This window comes from Candida tropicalis (assembly GCF_000006335.3).
Source record: "Candida tropicalis MYA-3404 genomic scaffold supercont3.2, whole genome shotgun sequence".
In the NCBI taxonomy this organism is placed as follows: Eukaryota; Fungi; Ascomycota; class Pichiomycetes; order Serinales; family Debaryomycetaceae; genus Candida; species Candida tropicalis.
The window spans coordinates 2194306-2215738 of NW_003020049.1; the positions used below are offsets into that span (position 1 = coordinate 2194306).

At 33.1% G+C, this 21433-nt stretch overlaps 9 protein-coding genes across 9 annotated transcripts; 6 read left to right on the top strand and 3 right to left on the bottom strand. All coding sequences in view use genetic code 12, as the record gives it.

The window, feature by feature from the left end:
• Nucleotides 1-833: 833 nt before the first annotated feature.
• On the bottom strand, nucleotides 834-1373 carry CTRG_02081 (uncharacterized protein; the record flags this gene model as incomplete). Its single annotated transcript, XM_002547728.1, has 1 exon — nucleotides 834-1373. The coding sequence occupies one exon, from the start codon at nucleotides 1371-1373 to the stop codon at nucleotides 834-836; it is 540 nt and encodes a 179-aa protein (XP_002547774.1).
• CTRG_02082 (uncharacterized protein) lies at nucleotides 1363-5178 on the bottom strand (the record flags this gene model as incomplete). Its single annotated transcript, XM_002547729.1, has 1 exon — nucleotides 1363-5178. One exon carries the CDS (start codon nucleotides 5176-5178, stop codon nucleotides 1363-1365), a length of 3816 nt encoding a protein of 1271 aa, XP_002547775.1.
• A 1877-nt stretch (nucleotides 5179-7055) lies between these two features.
• CTRG_02083 (uncharacterized protein) lies at nucleotides 7056-9668 on the bottom strand (the record flags this gene model as incomplete). The annotated part of the gene is made up of 1 exon (XM_002547730.1): nucleotides 7056-9668. One exon carries the CDS (start codon nucleotides 9666-9668, stop codon nucleotides 7056-7058), a length of 2613 nt encoding a protein of 870 aa, XP_002547776.1.
• Nucleotides 9669-9862: 194 nt separating this feature from the next.
• On the top strand, nucleotides 9863-11749 carry CWC22 (U2-type spliceosomal complex subunit; the record flags this gene model as incomplete). The annotated part of the gene is made up of 1 exon (XM_002547731.1): nucleotides 9863-11749. One exon carries the CDS (start codon nucleotides 9863-9865, stop codon nucleotides 11747-11749), a length of 1887 nt encoding a protein of 628 aa, XP_002547777.1.
• A 912-nt stretch (nucleotides 11750-12661) lies between these two features.
• CYC1 (cytochrome c) lies at nucleotides 12662-12994 on the top strand (the record flags this gene model as incomplete). Its single annotated transcript, XM_002547732.1, has 1 exon — nucleotides 12662-12994. The coding sequence occupies one exon, from the start codon at nucleotides 12662-12664 to the stop codon at nucleotides 12992-12994; it is 333 nt and encodes a 110-aa protein (XP_002547778.1).
• Nucleotides 12995-13629: 635 nt separating this feature from the next.
• Nucleotides 13630-14406, top strand: CTRG_02086 (uncharacterized protein; the record flags this gene model as incomplete). The annotated part of the gene is made up of 1 exon (XM_002547733.1): nucleotides 13630-14406. The coding sequence occupies one exon, from the start codon at nucleotides 13630-13632 to the stop codon at nucleotides 14404-14406; it is 777 nt and encodes a 258-aa protein (XP_002547779.1).
• A 365-nt stretch (nucleotides 14407-14771) lies between these two features.
• Nucleotides 14772-15578, top strand: CTRG_02087 (uncharacterized protein; the record flags this gene model as incomplete). The annotated part of the gene is made up of 1 exon (XM_002547734.1): nucleotides 14772-15578. The coding sequence occupies one exon, from the start codon at nucleotides 14772-14774 to the stop codon at nucleotides 15576-15578; it is 807 nt and encodes a 268-aa protein (XP_002547780.1).
• Nucleotides 15579-15660: 82 nt separating this feature from the next.
• Nucleotides 15661-17652, top strand: CTRG_02088 (leucine-rich repeat domain-containing protein; the record flags this gene model as incomplete). Its single annotated transcript, XM_002547735.1, has 1 exon — nucleotides 15661-17652. The coding sequence occupies one exon, from the start codon at nucleotides 15661-15663 to the stop codon at nucleotides 17650-17652; it is 1992 nt and encodes a 663-aa protein (XP_002547781.1).
• An 834-nt stretch (nucleotides 17653-18486) lies between these two features.
• On the top strand, nucleotides 18487-20118 carry CTRG_02089 (ubiquitin-specific protease; the record flags this gene model as incomplete). Its single annotated transcript, XM_002547736.1, has 1 exon — nucleotides 18487-20118. The coding sequence occupies one exon, from the start codon at nucleotides 18487-18489 to the stop codon at nucleotides 20116-20118; it is 1632 nt and encodes a 543-aa protein (XP_002547782.1).
• Between the last annotated feature and the right edge of the window lie 1315 nt (nucleotides 20119-21433).

A 21433-nucleotide genomic window follows, 5' to 3' on the forward strand; every position in this document is an offset into this window, starting at 1 on the left:
AAGGTCGTGTACATTGGCATATATTTTCCCCACCAATGAGCTGGTCTACTCAAACCAACTGTATCTATAGACTGGACTCAATCCTGTTGAAACTCAAAAAGTATGTTCACATTGTAGATTTAAAAAGATAAGTTTATTTGTAACAATGACACTGTCAAACAGCATTTCCAGAATGTACACCAAGGACTATGTTAGACCTTGCAACTACATGAACTTTACATGTTCAATAATGCCATGTATGACGTTATTGATACTATGTCTCTGATATGGTAATCAAGTACTACTTTTCCAAGCCAAAAATATCCAATTTTTGTTAGTGTATCCTGCTTAAGTCTTATACAATATTTTGTTATGCCGATTTCATTTTATAGTTGTGACATATCATAAAATAGAATATCAATTTAAATAGGAAACTTTCAACTTTTAACCAGAAACTTAATTGAAAAATCTTCTTTTTTATATGTATATAGAAACTACATTATACTATCATTCTTATTTATCGAACTACTGAACTCTTCTCAGAACAACTTACATCACAGTGTTGCTAATTGATGAAACATATATTCCTATGTGGTGACTTTACAATGGTTCCTGTATTATTTGTTTGAAACTTTGGAATTATATTCAGATTCATGGTTTTACGTATCACCCAGGATTTGGAAGCATTGTGAAGTTGCAAACAGAAAATATATATTTCTGATCTTGGACAAGATTGTGAACATGGCGAGATATAATATAACAATCAGTTTGAGTGTCGACAATGATTCAACTACAATATCATCTTGAAAACTCTATCACGTTTATAGACCTAATAAACTATTTTCTAGTAATTACTATAAAAAGTCGTCAGCAGTAATATTGGACTTTTGGCACATTTGTCTGAAAATACTTTTTTCAACTTGGTACAACTTCTTAGGAGCATCAAATTCCTCAACTTGACCCTTATCCATAACCAAAACTCTTTCATAATTCAACACTGTTTTCAATCTATGAGCAATGGTTAAAATAGTACAGTGCTTAAACTCCTCAGCAACCAATTTTTGAATCATAGCATCTGTTTCATAATCGACACTAGAAGTAGCTTCATCAAGAATTAAAATTTTACTATCTCTAACCAATGCTCTTGCAAAGGCGAGCAATTGTCTTTCACCAAGGGAGAAGTTTGAACCATCATCATCGACAATTTGATCCAAATGGAACTTTTGATCTAATCCCGATCTTCTTAATGCGTCCCATAATGACGTGTCGGAATGCTCATTGAATGGATCTAAATTTCTTCTAACAGTTCCTTGGAATAACACTGGATCTTGTGGAATGATGGACAACTTGGATCTCAAATCATACAAACCAATTTGTGATATATCAAACACCATCGATTTCAATTCTTCCCTTTTCCAATTCAGTTAATCGATACAATGCAGACATGATGGATGATTTACCAGCACCGGTTCTACCAACAATACCAACTTTCTCTCCAGGATAAAAGTTAACACTTAATCCTTTCAAAACCAATGGCAAATTTGGTCTGTATCTCATGTGCACATCCTTGAATTGAATATAACCAGATTGGGGCCATTCTTCAGGGACTTTAACCTCAGGTTTGAAATATTCCTTTTCTTGAGGCAATTCAAAGGCATATTCATGAAGTCTTTCAACAGAATTCATTTCATTTTCAACTTGAGTCATTGATCTGATAGTCAAAGATAAAATACCAATCAACTGAAGTACATAATTGATCAACAACCCAGTACTAGAAGCACTTATTCCAAATTGACCAGTAATACACAAGAGGCAAACAATCAAGGCAACCAGACAGGTAACAAGATCCAAGTGAACACACAACCATCTTTGAGTGGCAATAGACAAGTAATAAGCTTCATTCATCTTGTTCAAATAGTGATCATTCTTTTTGATGAAATCCTTCTCAGCATTGAAGGCTTTAATTGTACTCATACCTGTTAAAGTTTCATTGAAATTGTTGTAGACAAGGGATCTTTGCGTTGCTTCTAATCTTTTGATTTCTCTAGATGAGCCTTGATAGAAGTTAGCCAAAAATATAAATGCAAATGCCAAGAACGGAACAGCAATGGCAAACCAAGGCAAGTAGCAAATGCATAAAATAACAATTCCAATCAATAAGGCCAATGGGAAAATAAATAATCTCATCTGTTCACCAATTTCATTGTCCAAAGAATCAGTATCCTTCGTGAATCTATTCAATATTCTACCCAATGGAGTAGTATCCATAAAACTCATTGGAGCATGCATTATCTTGGCAACAGCTTTGACATTCAAGATATGAGCAGCATTGTTTTGAAGATATTCCAATGTCATAAATTCCAAACCAGTGAAAATAACAGTTAAAATTGAAAACATAACATAGATGGAAACATAGATATTATCAGACATGTTCTTGAATTTTCTTTCAACCCAGAATGATAACCAAACATTGGTGAAAATTTGACAATAAGTAGCAACGATAATAACACCAAACAAAACAGGAAGAGCATAATTGCCCAATTTTCCAGTACCCAATTCAAAGTATTTCTTGTAAACATCCCACGAAATAGCGTTGGTGGATCTTTCTTCGTCGGTGGTTGTTCTGCCCACAAGGTCAGATGTTGAAGAGTGAACTGTATTATCGTAATGCAGTTGCTCGTGTTGTTGTTGTTGTTGTTGATCTTGATTGATTTGTCCTTCAATACCATTTTGCTCTCTGTTCTTGTTGTCAGCATTATCCAGATCAGTATTGTATTGAAGTAATCTTCTGAAACCTTCATTAGACATCTTCAAATTTGAAGGAGTACCAACATCAACAGTACCATCACCATTAAGATAGACAACTTTATTAGCTTTATTGACTAGGTTCAATTGATGGGTAGCAAGAATAATGGTTTTATCAGACAACAACTTCATAAGACACTCTTCAACTATGTGCTTACCAACTTTAGCATCAACAGCAGAAAGAACATCATCTAAAAGAATAATATCCTTGTCAGCATACACAGCACGAGCCAAGCTGATTCTTGCCTTTTGACCACCACTTAAAGTGACACCACGTTCACCAATTTCTGTTCTATCACCTGCTGGTAACAACTTCATATCATCAATCAAAGCACAAGCATAGATAATTTTAGCATAACGTTCAGCATCAAATGGCTTACCAAAAATAATATTTTCTTTGACAGTGGCATTTTGAATCCATGGTTGACCACAAGATAACAAAGATCCATTGACTTTAACATAACCAGAAGTACATTTCATTTGACCAGCAATGGCATTTAACAAGGATGACTTACCAGAACCAATTTTCCCAGTTATAATGACCAATTCACCTCTAGTAACACTGAAATTGACATTATGCAACCCATCAAAGACATCTGTGATAGTAGAACAATCAGAGTCACTTTCAGAATCAACAACCTCTTTACTGGACACATGAACTTTGGCTTTAGAATCAGAATCATATTCATAAACAAAACGAGCCTTGTGCACTTCAACAGCATTAGGTTGTGTTTTCTCATTATGACCAACATAGAATTTATCTTCGTCATCAAGCAATTGCTGAAACACTTGTTCACTGCAATCTTCTTGTAAGTTTAAAAATATGTTCAACCTTCTAAACCCGATCATTGCATCAGCACCACTAGATAAAGCCAATGGTAACAACATGATACTTTGAGCCAAAATAGCATACAAGGAAAGAGAAGAAAACACTTCCCCTGGTGATTTCATGGCATCGGTTGCCCACATGGTGACGAATGAAAGCATTGAACTTAAAACTGGTAAAGTGACAGCATAAGCAGTAATAAAGTTTCTCATAGCCTTAATGCTAAACAAGTATTTCATTTCTTGATCTCTAACATTTGTAATTGACAACTTGTAAGCCATTTCCCATGCATAAAACTTGATGATCTTCATATAGTTCAATGCTTCTCTGATAAGTGAAACTCTTTGATCAGTGAATTTTACAACCTTCTCACGGTTCTTGAACAACATCTTAGTTAACAATGTACAAACAACCAAGGAGACAAAAAATAATCCAATCCCAGCTAATGATGCGACGCCAATGTTGACCAACAATATAGTAACTGAAATAATCACTGGAATTGGGAAACACAAAATCAAAGGTTGGAATCCGATTGCCAAGTCGATTCTACTCAAATCAGTAGCCATTAAAGATGTGATTTTACCAATAGGATAAACATTCTTAGCTTTGTTTGATATTTTAAATGACTTTTCCAAAAGAACCTTTGTCAAAACCCCTTTGGACTGGGCGCCAACAATCATGGCATTATGGAAGAAATGATTTAATAATAATCCATTGATGAAAATCAAAATAACTGCCAAAAATGTGAACCCTATACCTCTGTTGTAAGTTGTGTAAACACCAAAGTATTTGTACTGAACGAAATCAATCAACTGCCTTGTGACCAATGGACATAAAGAAATAATAACAAATGCAATACTTAAGCACATAGTAGCCAAAACGTACTGTTTTCTAAAAGTTAAAAATAAAGCCCAAGGAATAGCATATTTCGGCCATTTAAAATTGGATAAGTCGTGGTTATCTTCCAAATGACGCATTTCTGCTTCTCTTAAAATTTTCTGTAAATGAGAATTAAAGATCTTGTGCATTTCCTGGACGGTTAATTCTGGTGTCAATCTATACAAATCATCTGGATGTAATGTTCTTTTGTACCCTGTTTTTAATACTGGCCATAACCACCAAAAACCCAATCTCATGATTGGGTTAGTTTTGTGCCAAGGATATTCTTTTCTTTCTTCTTCACTTGGAATGGTAGGCACTTTTTTTGAAAACAACCAGGAAAAGAGTCTTTTTTCATTTTTCAACTCCGATTGTGACTCCAAGGAATCGTTTGTGTCATCGTATCTTGTTCCTTTGAGGTAAAGGGAGTTGTTGTACGATTTAGTATTGGTACTTTGGGTATACGGGTTGTAGTAGTTGTTGTATGAATGGTTTTCACTGGTGTATGAATAGGATTCAGAATTATTGGAGAAATTATCTTGATATGTGGTATCATGAAGATCAATGGTGTCAACATCTGGTTGGTATGTAGGTGATGGGGGTGTGATATCTGCAAGTGGAGAATAAAATTCTTTGCTCTCATTGAGGTACCTGGAACTATTATTGTAAGTATTATATGGATGAGTCATATCTATGGGTATAAAATCGTAAATCTAAGGGAATCCAAAACGAAATATTAAAAATAAAAAATGGAATATATAAAAATCAAAAAAAAAAAAAAATGAAATGAAATAAAAATCAACGGAAAATGATAACCCAAAAATCAAACAGATAGAAGCTCGTTAGAGACCAGTTGAAATAAACAAAACGAAAGGAATGGAGTGAATACTTTAAATAGGAAAAAACAACAAATAATCTGTTAGGAATACTTGTTTGAATAATACAAAGTAAAAAGTAGGAAGGAAAGAAAGTTATGGATACTTTTTGGAAATTTAAAAGAAAGCCAATATAAAAAAAAAAGAAAATCTGAATTTGAAAAACAAGGCTATCCAAATGGTTTTATATGAAATAGTTATTATGGGTAAGTATAGCTAGAACAATGCTCGAAGCCTTTTGCAGTTAAAATTCAAAAAAAAAAAATTGTAGTATTAGGAAAGTCTCTCACACGACGCAGTAAAGAATGAAAAAAAAATATTCAGTAAAAATTCTGCATCGGGGAATCAGACGAACAGAAAATTTATTTCCCAATTAGGAAAACAAATATATTTAAACCCCATTCTTAAATTTCTTAATATGGACATACCATATATGGGCTTCGCCAAAACAAGCTCCAAAATTCATTTTCGATCCAGTTGCCGAATTAGTGAATTGTATAAAGAAAAAAAAAATAGAATGGGTATAGGTTCGAGGATAATTGATGAGCGGATTTTATATCCAAAGCATAAATTGAAACATGATTTTCTCCATAGGAAGCATCGTTGGATTGTTTTGCAATGGTATTATACGACTTCATTAAACACAATCGATATGGTATAGCAACATAGTTATTAGATATAGTGTAATTAGCAAACCAAGGAGTGGTTGGAAATTAAACGTGGCTTTTGAATTGTTTTCTGTTCTCTGTTCTCTGTTCACCGAAGCTAAGCCACATTAAGTCATTTGTATCTTCACTACCCTCCACTGATTTTCCTCTCTCACAACTTATTAAACTAAAGAAATGTAGAGTGATATGCCATATTAATGGTGGTGGATACGTTTATCACGACGAAGAAGAATCGGAGTTTGATTCATAATAGAATTTCTCATTTGTTGGTTGGTTGTTTTTTTTTTTCTTTTTTAAGGGTGGGTTATCTGCAGGAAATTGTTAGTTTTTACAGTGTTTCTACTTTCAGTTCGTACCAAGTTCAAAGAAATTATTAATACTAGTGCGACAATTTAATTCATAGTAAGGGAGATTAATTGTTCATAGTAAATGGAGTCAAAATGTTCACACCAGCGGAAATAATACTTTCAAACTAGCTGCCCTTTTTTGTTCATACCATATATCATACATTTTCAGTATGAACAAATAGAGGTCACGTAATATGAACATTTTTTGCGTACTAGTATCAAAAATATTGACCGCCTTAATATGAACTTTTCTTTGCAAATAGTGCGAATAATTTTGACTCACTGATCTGAAAATTATGCTCAAACTAGCGCGAAATAAAACTGCAACGACTGTATTACTTAATTTGTATAAACTACCAAGAAAATAAATACAAGGGTAAACTTCTGCCATGATGTCTAAAATTTGAATCGCAAAGAAATCAGATTACGAAGACAATAAGGCACATCGGTTGATGAAACATTAAACACGAGATGAAGAGGGGGCTGTCAAACCATTGAGTATTCAGTATAGGTACATATATATATATACAAAATAAATTGACGCATGCTGTAAGGAGAGAATCGCTTAAAAGTTTCTTTGAATTACAGTATTGTTTAAAAAAGAATCAGTTATTTACAAGCCGCCTTCGTCGTTTACTATATACAATGAAGTACAGGTTTTATTAACCATCACAGGCTATTTTATCTCTTCCTTAACAATAGACCCTGCATTCTCCTTTACGGTAGTGCTCTTGGTGAGGGTTTGGTCGTCTACATCTATGATGTCATGTATCTCTTTGAGAAGTGCCTTTAATTCAGATTCATCAGCATCAGTTTTCGTATGAGGTTTCATACCTCTTAATTTTCGTAAATCATTCAATAATCGGAGGTTCTCTGCCGTCAAGTTATCCATATTTTGTAAAGTTTTAATCAAGTACGAAAATGAAACTTGGATACAACGCGGGTATGTGATGTCAGCTTCATATGGTTTGACAAACAGTTGAGGTTTATAATATTTAATACAGGCTTTGACGAGCAACTTATGAATATAGATTGTTTGTTCTAAAGTGACATCTAACCATTTGGTTCCATACACTCGTTCAAGAACTTTATTCATATTATCATAATAATCCAAAGGAACTCTTCTCAGATTGGTGAATTTACGTGCCCAATCACGTGTCACGGCATTCATCATGACTAAATTTCTTGCAAACTCTTCTGCTTGTTTATATGACATACCTGGAATCTTGTCTTGTGTCTGGAACCTCTCATTGGATCTATGATAATAATTAATGTCTTTATTGAGAACGGGCCATAAACGTTTCAATGTGTCGTAACCTAGAATCACACCATTAGAGTTAAATTTCTTGTTCACCAATAATTGAAACAATTCTAATATTAAACGGGTTTTGGTTGATCCGTTTGCCACTCTGCTTTGATCTTCCCATACTTTGGTTATAAGAAATCTTGGCATCAACTCATCAATAATCGTTGGGATTGCACGTTTGTCACTTTTGGTTGGTTCTAACAGCTCACCTTTTTTCAAAACCCCAGTCACCACGTTTGGTCTGTCATGGAAAAGGGTCAAGTCCACTTTCAATCCACCCCATTGAACAAACGAATACCAATATGCAATTACAAGTTCGTTCCATCTACCCAAATTCACTAAGCAATCAAAAGTCTGATTCAACAAAAATTTATTTACACCATATTGATTCTTGAGATTACTATCATTACCCGATTTTCTGGTGAAATCAATCATTGAAACTGAATTCTTTGGAAAACCGGAATTTCTTGGAATTATTACTTGTGGGTTAAAATTATCAACATTTAATTCAGCAACAACGTTTCTAGGATTTAATGATTTAAGATCCTTAACATACTTTATTTTTTCTAGTCCATTTCCGGGATTCTTCGCCGCATCGTTAAAACGTGCATCAGTGGTTTTCTTGAGTTGTTCACTTGGTTGGCAAACAGGAGCATTAGTTACCTTTTCAATAAAGTTAAGCAATCCATCAATTTCAGGTGAAACCTGTCTCAAAATAGATAATGCCGTTTGGTTATATAAATAGTGAGATCCCAGACGCAAATCAGGACCAGTACCTGAATTTCTAGAAATTAACGAATTGATGTACACAGAAACCAATGGCATATCAATTTCCAATTTTGTTCTATTCCAATACCTAATTGCCTTTTCATCAACTTCTTCATCTCCAGTTTTTTTTGGTGGTGTTGCTAATTGCTTGGCTCTATCCATCACAAGTTGTGCAATCTTGATATGACCAGCTTCTAAATCCATCAACAGCAAAAGTCGAGGATTCTTACCAATATTTTTATCTTTCATCAAGGTGTTTCTTTCAACATCGGTGTATTTCTTGATACCTTGTAAAAGAATAGTGAATGTCTGTGCATCGGCATCTATTCTTCGGAAACCTTGTTCTTTATCTTCTTCCAACTCATCAAAAAATTTCCATGCAAGAGCTTGTCGGTTTGTAAAGTCTTTAACAAGGATACTCAAACAAGCATTGAAACCTTCAATCGGAACAGTTTCCCCTTTCTTGGCCAACTCTGCTCTCCAATTTTTAAATATTCTAATAGCTTTCCAAATATACTTTCTATTTGGGTACCCCCATTCAAGCTGTTTTGCTATTCCATCAAGCAATGTAATATAAGTAAATTTACTGGAAGGAATTCCTGATGATTTTCTAGAATTAAATATTTTCAATGCTTCTTCTATCTTACCCCTTGCTAACAACCATTGCATTATAAAATTCATACCAACAATAGCAGCATCACTCTTGGCAATACGACACAAGTATAATGCTCTAGAAATATCCCCATCAAGTGACAATAGTTCATTGACGTTATTGGAGACATAAAACTCATCCGAAAGTTGTGCACCATCGGTTCCCAACAATGCTAGCGCCAAATTTCTATCTATTTGTCTCCCGGTAACCTCTTTAATTCGAAGTAAATTATCAAATATCACTTTTGCCATGGGACTATTATACTTTAAATCCACAATCTTTAACCTGTGAATATTAAAGGCTTTCTGGTCGTTGTCTATAAATGCAACAGCGTCGTATCTATCTTTCAATGATTTCAATGCTTTATTTAAATTATATGATGTCTTTGCAACTCGCTGATATTTCTTTTCTGGTATTTGGGCATCTCTTGTATTATAAATATCGTGCTCCACGGCATCCTGTAACCTTTTACCTATAGGCTTTATTGCAAATAATCTTTTAGATGAATGTAGCAACATTTGACTTCGACTATAAGGTCGAACATGTTGTATTGCTCTAAACATTATTGATCTCTCTGGGTGGAAAATATTTGATTTAAGATTAGTTAGTAGTTACAATGAATTGATAATGCGCAGTTAGAAGTAAGAAAATTTTCACGCAATTTTTTTTTTGTTTCTCTGCGGGAAGGGTACTATTTCATGAGAAGTCACTTTCTTCCATTCAACAAGTAAGCAACAACAACAGAAACAACAGCAACATGAATGGTCCGACTGAAGATACATCGATTAAAAGTGATGCCATATTTCAGAGACAGCAATGGATACACGCCAAGGAAACCATCAATGGGTTAATCACTCAACTCAATAGAATAAACATCAAAGAAATAGTACTTGAATTATTTCAGATCAACTTGATACGATACCGTGGGTTATTAGCAAGGCGTATAATGAAACAACAATTATTGCATCCAAATAACCACGAAGATGTACTTGCCAGTTTAGTAGGTGTGATAAATTCTAAAATCCCCGAAGTTGGAGAATTGCTAGTCAAACGAGTTGTGTTGCAATTTAAAAAGAATTTTACCACCAAAAACAACCATCGCAAGACAAGGTCATCACTTTGTTTCTTGTGTCATTTGGTCAATCAGCTGGTGACTAGTGAAATTGTATTACTTCAAATATTACAAATACTATTAGAAGATCCTTCAAACGATAGCATAGATCTTTCCCTCGAAATAGTAAACTTATCTGGAGGGTATTTGTTTAAGAACTCTAAGAATGCATTGGTAATGATATTGAACAGATTGAGAGATTTGCTACAAGAAGATCCTTCATTGAATCAGAAGAATAGAAAAAATATCAATCACGTTTTGAAATTAGGCAGATGTGATTTTAAAGGTGTTCAGATTGTAGATAAAGATTTGGACCTAGTTGAAGATGATGATAAAGAAGAACCCCATGTTATTGGATTAGATGATGATGAATTATTATCAGAAGACTATTTAAATGTATTCCATGTAGATGAGGAGTATGTTGAAACTGAAAAGGAGTACATGGAAATACAAGAAGAAGTGTTGGGCAGGGACAAGAGTGAAGAACAAGAAGAAGAAGAGAAGGAATCACAAGTAATCGAGGTGCCAAAAGAGACCAAAGTTACCGATTTAGGTAAGTCTGATTTATTGCAGTATCAGAAGACTGTTTATTTAACAATAATGTCGTCCATGTCATCCGACGAAGCTGTTCACAAATTATTGAAGTTAAATATTGGTAAGTCCAAAGATGATCGATTACAAGATACTGAAACATTAGCTGATATGATTATCAAAGCTTGTTCACAAGAAAAGACATATTCCAAATATTACGGAGTGATTGGCGAAAAGCTTATAGTCAAGAACCATTTCTGGCATGATACATTTGTATCATTGTTCAAGCACTACTATGACATTATCGACAATTTTGAAACCAATGCATTAAGAAACTTGGGTAAATTTTTTGGGCATTTATTGGCATCTGATAGATTTGCTCTAGACAAAGCGTTGAATGAAGTGAAATTAACTGAAGATGACACTAACCCAGCAAAAAGAATCTTGCTCAAGTTTATATTCCAAGAAATGATAGAAGAATTGGGTATTAAGGAAGTGAAGGCAAGAATGATAAATGATAGTTATGTTAAGCCGTTTATCAATGGGATATTCCCTGTGGTCAATTCCACATGGAAAAATGCAGATGATTTGAGGTTTTCAATTAACTTTTTTACTGCTATTGGTTTAGGGGCATTGACTGAAGAAATGAGAAATGTGTTGAATAATTTGCCTGAAGACCGTGGTAGAAGTAGGTCTCGAAGCTACTCCAGAAGTGGTTCTGATAGTAGTCGGAGTTATTCAAGGAGTTATTCCCGCAGTCGATCTGTCAGTTATTCTCGTAGTAGATCTGCCAGTTATTCACGAAGTCGATCTGCAAGTCGATCTCAATCCAGAAGTGCTAGTCCAAGAGGACGTCAAGAATTTCGTAGTAGGCAAGCCAATGAATCAAGAACTCCTTCCCGTGAAAACTTGAAAAGGAAACGAAGTTCATCGGATGATAATAATAATAGTAGTAGTGGTAACAACCCCAAACTTCAAAATATTCTTGACCAGTTGAAGTAGATAAAGTTATCGTATAGTTCATAAATAGACGTCACCTGAAATAAAACGGGGTTTGCACATATGAAGTAACAATCATATTACGATTTGATCGAAGTAGTTATTTTTTTTTTCCTCGTGGTCTTATAGCACCAAATCCCGTATTATTTATGTAATTGAAATCCTAGCACATTATATCCCACATTTCGCTAATATCGGTAAATTTCAATGACAATTTTACACAAAACTACAAATCTGTGAGGTGCAGCAACAGTCATCTCATTTCATGTTTTAATTTTGAGAACAATTTAATAGAGAAAAGTCACGTGTCGCGTTAGGAAAATTCCGGAACTCAATTGTCCATTTACACAGCAACAAGGGTATTTTATTTTTGTATGTAACCATTTATTTCAACAGCCAATAAGCTTAAACCTTACTTTTACCTAATAAACTGATCTTGCTTGTGGTTTGATGAATAAACAGAAATGCAAGTCAAGTCAAATAGAGAAAAAAAAAAAGCCCTCGGAAGAAGGCAAGAATATATAAAAGTCACTCATTTAAAGAGATGCACAAACTACTGTTTAGATTTTTTGTTTTGATGTTGTTGTTGTTGATCATGTCTGGAAGCTTTTGTGAGCACTTTTTCTTCCATGGTGACCAACCAATGAGAAGAGGTTTGTTTGAAATAGACAAAACAAAATTTGATTGTCATAGAGAGGAAATTATTTTTTTTTTTTTTACTTGCCATAGAACAATTGCACATAAACTGAGAATTACTGAGAGTATGAAAGTACCGAAAAAAAAACTTTGATATATAAATAAAATTAATTCTTCCTTTTCTTGAAAAATTTTTATACCTCTTTTCCCTTTTTCTTCTCTTTTTTTTTGTTTTTTCTTTTTTGGTCAATACAATTTATATTTATTCAATAATCAAAAATGCCAGCTCCATACGAAAAAGGTTCTGAAAAGAAAGGTGCCACTTTATTCAAAACTAGATGTTTACAATGTCACACCGTTGAAAAAGGTGGTCCACACAAGGTTGGTCCAAATTTACATGGTGTTTTCGGTAGAAAATCCGGTTTAGCTGAAGGTTACTCTTACACTGATGCTAACAAAAAGAAGGGTGTTGAATGGACCGAACAAACCATGAGTGATTACTTGGAAAACCCAAAGAAATATATTCCAGGTACCAAGATGGCCTTCGGTGGTTTGAAGAAACCAAAGGACAGAAACGATTTGGTTACTTACTTGAAGAAGGCTACTTCTTAAGCAACTAAAAGTTAATGATTTGCTATGAAACATTAAAAAGAAAGAGATTACAATAATATTATTGGAAAGAAAATGTGTTTAAGGGAAATTGATTTTTGATTTTTTTTTTTATTATTATTATTACTTTTATTACTTTGATAGATATCAAAAGGACAATTACTTGTTATTAGAAAATGAAACAACAAAAGATGAACTGGTTTTTCAATGATTGTCTAACTTTGCACCTTTCTTTTTATGTATATTACTATTAGTATCAATTTTTTTTTTATATATTCTTTCTACTGTATATATATATATTCTTTTATCCTATTTATATTCATTGGAATAATGTAGTTTTTGACGATTGAGAGTAAGTGCATAAGTTCAGTCTTGTAATTTTAATTGCTCTTGGTGTTTATACTTTATTATGGTCATTTCGGGGAGAAACAAAAACTTGAGTTTCTAGGAACCTTACTGGCTGAAATTTTGACTCCGACACGACCATGGCTGCGGTCGCGCATCTTTTTAGACTAAAGGAAATTGAATAGGAAAATGAAAGAGAGAGAAAGTGAGAGAGAAAAAAAAATTTTTGATTTTCGGTGTCAATTTCTTCGATCTGATTCTAATTATTCTACTTTTAACCCACTACACAAATAATGAATAACGATCCTAAATTTCAAGTCCAGGTGGATCCTAACAAAGATACCGAATGGAATGATATATTGAGACTGCATGGGATTATTCCGGAAAGACCACCATCACCAACCGCTGAATTAGAAGCGGCATTAGAAGAAGCAATTGTAAAGCAACACGATAACAGATTAGAGAATAAAGATTTAGATGAGTTGGACGAATTGGAAGATGAGGAAGATGAAGATTTTTTGAACCATTATAAACAAAAACGTATGGCTGAATTAAAGAAAATATCTGAAAAAAAGAAATTCGGTCACGTGTTGCCAATCAATAAGAAAGAGTATGAAGATGAGGTTACCAAGGGATCTAATGATACATTTGTATTAGTACATTTGTCATTACAATCAAGCTTACAAAGTAGATTATTAGGATCTATACTAAGTACCTTGGCAACAAAATTCCCGGAAATCAAGATTTGTGATATACCTGCACAGAGATGTATTGAAAACTATCCCGAATCTAATTGTCCGACATTGATTATATATCATAACGGGAATGTTGTAAAACAATATATCACATTAACTCAATTGGGTGGTAATGCTACAACCCTTAAAGATATTGAACAAGTGTTAGTTGATGTAGATGCTGTGGGTTTTAATGATAAAAGATTAATTGTCAATAATGAAGATGAGGATGAGGACTTAAAAGAGGCTAGATCATTAAGATTTGCTAAAAAATCCATTCGAAATGACAAGAGCAATCTTCTGGACGATGATGATGATGACGATTTTTATGATTAGTATGATTAATAATTTGTTGTTACTGCCCCCTACAAAAAAAAAATAGACGATCAATTTTAATTTTGTTCTTTTCGTGTACAAAAAAACTATTTTGGCAACAATCCCAAAAAAATGTTCAAAGATCCTTCTCTGAATGAATACCAAAAAAAAAAACCAACGGCTCTATAATACAATAGAAAAATGTACATGTAGATTTGTTTTGTTTTGTTTTGTTTTACAACCATTCATATTTTGATTTTGTTTATATTCTTCACAAATATCAACCACTGTTTTTTCTGTTTCATTAGTAGAGTTCTATATCCTTTTTTTTTCTGATCAATCTTGCAACCAGTTTTTTGGGATCCACCATATCAAAATTCTGAGCAATGTCCATGCTTTCATCTACAATTGATACATTGATAAGTGAAGCTGGTGGTATGGTTGAACAAATACTTCCTTTATCCAATAATTCTAGCAAGTTAAATGGGAGTCGGGGTTCTTTATCAAGCACAGCTGAAGAAATGACACCAAGTGCAAGTATTGAAGAACTTTGTACTGCAGTTGACGAATTACCTGTGGAAACATCCCTTATTGAAATTGACGTTAATTCAATTGGTTCAGATATTAATACCATCCACCGTTCTAATGAATCTGGTCCTCCTCTTTTTGAAAGAACTGTTTTGCAATATCATGATATTCAAGTAAATATCCCCGAATCACGAGTTAGTTTAACTGCTACAGAAGTTGATACTGAACCTTCGTTGAGCCATTCGTCAACTGGTGTACTTGAATCTTCTGCCATCAAACCTCAAAAAATGCCTTCACCTAAGAGAGATTCCGTTCATAATGTATACGATATTGAAGAACTCATCCACGAACGAGAACTTCAAGAGGAAGAAGGTGGTGCTGCCGTTGCTGCTGCTGTTGCTGCTCCAGGTACTCCGGAAAAGAAAATTAATCCAGTTAGTCAAACTTTAAAGATGAATGCGCCGATTAAAAAGTTCAAACTAAGTAATGCTGCAAATGGATATGGCGATATTGATGAGGCTCCGCTCATTATTAATAGCCCTATTGCTAGTGAAACCAAATTGCCAAGTAATAATGCCTGGGTATTGCATGATTATGAACATTTATTTGGCTCTAAGAATTTCCAAAGAGAAATCGATTTAGCTAAATCATTAAGATTTCATTGACGAGTATTCAGATCCGATCCCAGATTTAAGAGATGAAACGTTGATTTATATATCAACCAGGATTATCAATCCGGCAAAAGTCATGGCTTTATTTTTGGAAGCATCGCTGCATAAAAAAGATTTGTATCTTGATTTGATTATGAGCAATAATGGTTGCAACATTTTATTGCAGTTGATGAAATATTTCCGAGAACATGAATCCACAGTGATGAAACAGATTGAGTCTGTTCACATAAGAATTCTGGCTTCTTATGTTCATCAAATTAAAGTTGTTTTAGGCATGTTTACTGAAATGAATAGATTTTTTCAAAAAATTAGAACTTTGGGATTATTCATAGGCATCCATCAATATGAAAATGGATATGTGTTGGGTGCTCCCCAGGAGGAAAGAATTAGATTACCTGCAAAACTAGAAAAAATATACTTTTCCAATGGGTTAAAGTTGAATGATTTTTCTCATTTACCTATTTCAGTTAAACACATTGGTTTGCATAATGTTCACATGGTGACTTTTAGTAAGTTTAATCTAAGTAAACACTTAGAAAGTCTTCATATAAGTGGTGAGCAAATAGAATTGAATGCCCATCTGGATAGCTTCCCTCCGGGTTTTTACTGTCTCAAGGATGTGAAGTTTGATGCGTCTGTGGTTGTTAATTTTAATTTTGAGAAATTTGTGCATTTGAGTTCGTTAAGTTTACTGAAGGTTGGTTTTGAACAGTCTAGACAATTGGAATTCCCTCTACAGTTGAGAAAATTGGAATTTATCGATTGCTCACTTTCATCGCATGTTCCAGCATTTCCTGACACTTTGAAAGCATTGATTATAACCGGAGGTAAATGGAGCCGTAAGAAGAATGCCAACATGTCACGTTTACAGCGGTTAAAACTAAGTAACGTTCAGGTGAAGGATTTGACTGAAAAGGTAAATGCATGTCGGGGATTATTAACACTTGAGATTAGCAATTGCCCATTCAATGATGTTGATGCATTAAGAATTCCTTCAAAATTAACAGTATTGAAATTTGTGAATGTCAATCTTAGTGGGTTCAAGTTTTCTGGGTTCCCTGCTACATTAGAGCAAGTTGATTTAGAAAATAATGATATTTGTGTTCTTGTTCCCAAGAGCAAATTGAAATCATTAAGAATTGCATCGAATAAGTTGGCAGGCAGAGTAGACATGACTAGTCTTCCAGTACGGGATGTGAATTTAGAAGGAAATAAAGAGTTGGAATCGTTGTATCTACATGATAAGACAACAGTTTTGATAGCAAATAATACCGCTATCCATCATCTCACTGGATCTGGATTAACCAAACTAGTATTAAATGGATGCAGCAGTATTGATTGGAAGCTGTTCCAGATTCCGCAATTTGTAACCCAATTGAGTCTTCGTAAGTGTGATATTGTTAGTTTTGAATCACAAGAGGATATAAATCATGTTAAAATGTTGGATCTTGGTGATAATAAACTAAGAAGTATCCATTTGGGTAAATATGAACATTTAGAAGATGTTGAATTGTCGTGTAATGATTTGACTACGATCGTAACAGAAAACTTCCCACTAGGGATTAAGTCAATTAATGCTAAAAAGAATCGGATAGCCGAAGTAAGAATATCAGAACTTGTACAATTGGATTGGTTACAATTATCTGAAAATAAATTGACAAGTATGCAAAGAATTCAACTACCAAGTAATCTTAGTACCCTTATTTTGAGTAATAATAATTTTGGAGAAATCAATGATTCAATAATTAAATTGCCTGAGAGATTACGTCATTTGGAATTAAAGAAGTGTAAGATTGCCAAATTGGATCTAACCTTGGGTCCAGAATTGATGTCATGCTGTTTAAATGGAAATAAATTATATATGAAGAATTTCCAAATTCGATTTGTTAAAGTACCTTGCAATCTTAAATTTCTAGATTTGGGTAGTAATTTTTTCAAACTGTTTGATTTTGGAATGGTTAATGGGATTGAATTAGCAGAGATTAATTTGGCTAATAATATGTTTGACGAAATTCCAGATCTGATTCCTGATAATATTTTATCAGCAATTATATTCAAAGTTCATTAGAACAAAACAGAATTTGAAAGGAGGATATTGCTATGAAATTTTACTATTGGTATTTTAGGGTAGTTTAGATAACAATAATAAACACAAGGGTTAAACTTCTTTACACGGTGGGGAGGAGGAGGTCTTGTAGCAATCGATGAGTTTTGCATTCCGCACGCGAGGTCGGATTATCAGGAGGAAGTGTGCGGATCGTTGTAGGTTACTACGAGAGGAAGAAAAAAAAAAACAATACATCATTCTCTGTCTTATGTATAGTTGAATTGACCTCTTTTCATTTGTCTTTCTTTTTATAAGGACGTGTGGTTTTTGTTTTTATTATTATTATTATTATTATTATTATTAATCAACACTCATCATCTACACGTCTAAACCAGAACAAAGTGTTTAAAAGACCTGCTTGATAATTATCATTCTTCCTGTTTGCAAACAAGAAAGAAAAAAAAACAAAAACAGAGAAACACTCTCGTACACTACAGTAGTACACTCCCAAGTCCACTACCGCCAAGCTCTTCCTTTTGGATTTTTTTTTTTTTTTTTTTCTTTTGGATTTTGGATTTGAAAAATTTACAACCACTTGAAATCAAGTCAAATTAAACAAACTTTGTTGCCTCCACATTCACCTAATACACAAGCAAGGTTATCAACAAGTTACCAAGAGTACACTATCATCCAGGTCTTACTCTCACGTACCATCACTCCTTTCAGTTGCTATTAGTTCACTATTGTTACTGGTCATTTCCTTTTTTTTGTCCCTCCTGTGTAACTAGCTTCTCCCTTCTTACGCTGTCAGTTTTCCACCTGATCAACAAGTGAGAAGAAGAAGAAGAAAAAAAAATGTATGCCGATAAGACAGTACCTGGATCGAATGGCAGCCCAAATCACAGAAACGGGAATACGATGAACAATAAGTTTGAAAAATTAAATGGAATGAATAATAATTATGATGTTAATCAAGATTCTAAATCAATTCATACTATGGAGTTAACTCCACAACCAGATAATTATTCATGTATAAAATCATGTCCTCATATTATTTCTGTCTTGGAATCCAATGCCAAAAATACTGTTTTTGAAACTTACAAACAAGCAGTACTAATATCACAACCAATATCAAATAAAGTTTATCATTCTAAAAAAGATCATTCATTGATTCCTCAAAGTAAAATATTATCATCAAAGATTAAATCATTAAAATGTAATGAGTGTCATTTAAATAATTTTGAAAATTCCATGATTTGTTTGCAATGTCCTCATGTTGGATGTTGTTTCAATAATCATAATCATTCATATTCCCATTATAAATCTACAAAGCATCAATACTCCATTGATACTGGATCAGGTTTGTTGTATTGTTATAGATGTAATGATTTTATTAATCATCCTGATTTGGAAAGAATCCGAATGTCGGTAATAGATCTGGATTATTCGACTAGTGGAACGTACAATGAAGATAGCAATGAAAATTATAGAGAACCTGGAAAATTGGCAACCAGGGGTTTAAAAGGGTTTGTGAATTTAGGAGCCACCTGTTTTATGAGTTCAATCTTACAAACATTAATTCATAATCCAATTATTAAGTATCATTTTTTCAATAATGATTTGCATTATTTCAATTGTGAAAGAGGTCATAACCAAGATATTAATAATGGATTTATTGATGAGAATAATGCATGTATTACATGTTCAATGGATAATATTTTCAAAACTTTTTTCACTTCAGATAATTTAGATGGTTTTGCATTATCAAATTTTTTAGCAACTTCATGGCATAAAAAGAAATCATTAGCAGGATTTCAAGAACAAGATGCTCATGAATTTTTTCAATTTTTATTGAATGAATTACATATTGATCATGTGAGACTTATGGATACACTAGGTGAAGGTGCAAGTGAAACCCATGGAAACTCTCCGTGTTCATGTATTAGTCATAGTGTTTATGGATTTCAATTGAAAAGTTCTATTGAATGCGATTCCTGTGAGTATGTGAGTAATACAATGGAACATGTTAATGATCTTTCATTGGAATTAAATAATAGTGGTGGCTTATCTGATTGTTTGGATCAATTTACGAAAGCTGAACATTTAGAACATTATACATGTACGAAATGTTCATCAGTTAAAACTACTACTAAAACATTAAAAATTCAAACTGTTCCAACAGTGTTGACATTACATTTAAAAAGGTTCAAGCATGATTTAAATTCTACCAAGATTGAAACCAAGATAGAAATACCGATGTTTTTGAATTTATCAGAATATTGTGTGGAAAAACCACAACCTGATGTTAAACAAATTTATGAATTATTTGGTGTTGTTGTTCATGAAGGTTCTATCTCAACTGGTCATTATACCGTTTATATTAAAAATTCGGGACATTGGTATAAATGTGATGATTCAGTTGTTTCATTGGTTAATCAAGACGAAGTATTGAATTCGAATGCTTATTTGCTTTTTTACATTCTATAGGTTTAATATTAATTTGCATGAAAAGGAAAGAGATCTCTCCTCCTCCCCCTCCCCCAACAAGATATCTTTTCTTTTATTTTATTTTCTAATTCATTTTTCAGTGAAATGTAGACATTTCTGTGATTGGATGGTTACCTTATAAGGATATATTAATTACCACACTGCCTATCCACAATTTGATAATAATTTCTTCACAGAGATGGTTATCGGAATCACAGCCGATCCAAGAAAATGACAAATTAGGCGAAGCATTCAAAAAGAAAAACCCTTCGGTAAAAGTTTATGATTTCATGAAATAGCCTTCTTATGAAACTTGATAAAAGAAAAAAAAAAAAGAAAAGAAAAGAAAGAAGCCAACGTGTATTTCGTATCAGTGATATATTAATTTACATTGGTATACATATAAATCAAAAGGGCTATGTTTGATTGGAAAAATGAATTTAGTACTTGGTCGTGTGAATTGGTCAGGTTTGTAGATTTTAGTGGTTTGGGAATCATATTCAAAACATGATGCATAATGTTATTCCAAGAAACATTACTTGGTAACGAAAGAAATATTAATCAGTTGGATTAGGTGTGTGTTATCTAAACTAGGTAATATATCATGAATGAATAATTACACAATATGACGATGTTATAACTCTTCTAAGATGTTGAACTATTTTATTTGTAATAGAAAATTGCTTTTCATATTAGTACTAGTGTGTGCCTTTATGAATTAAGACGAGGATTTAAATTTGGACTAGGCTATGATATCATGGCAGTGGTGATAAGATTACTAATTAATACTGCCAAAGTTTTTTTTATTTTATTTTATTACATCTTGTTTCTTGTCTTTATAAGAAATATAACAAAGGATGTTGATATATGTGGTTTCAAGTATTGTCATGTGAACTACTCTGTTGTTGATGACGTAAATTTTAATACATTTCCCGTCGTATTAGATTATTTATTATTACTCGATTAGCCCTCCCCCCCTTCCTCTTCCTCTTCCTCGTCGTTTCCTGTTTGGTTACCCCCTTTCATTAATATAAAATTTCCTAAAACAATAAATTAAATTTTTATGTTTTAAGGGGTCGTGCACTAACTGGGTAATTTAACACAAAATCAAAATTAAAAGAAAAAAAAAAAATAATTTTTAAGTTTTGCAATCAATTAGATTTGCAGATACCCACAACAACAACAACAACAACAACGATGAATGTAAACCAAAAAAAAAAAAAGAAATAATGGTTAGTAGAAATAGGAAGACGATTTTTCAATGTAGTTTTCTCTAATTAAGGAAATAAAAGAAGAAAAATTATCTAATTCCACT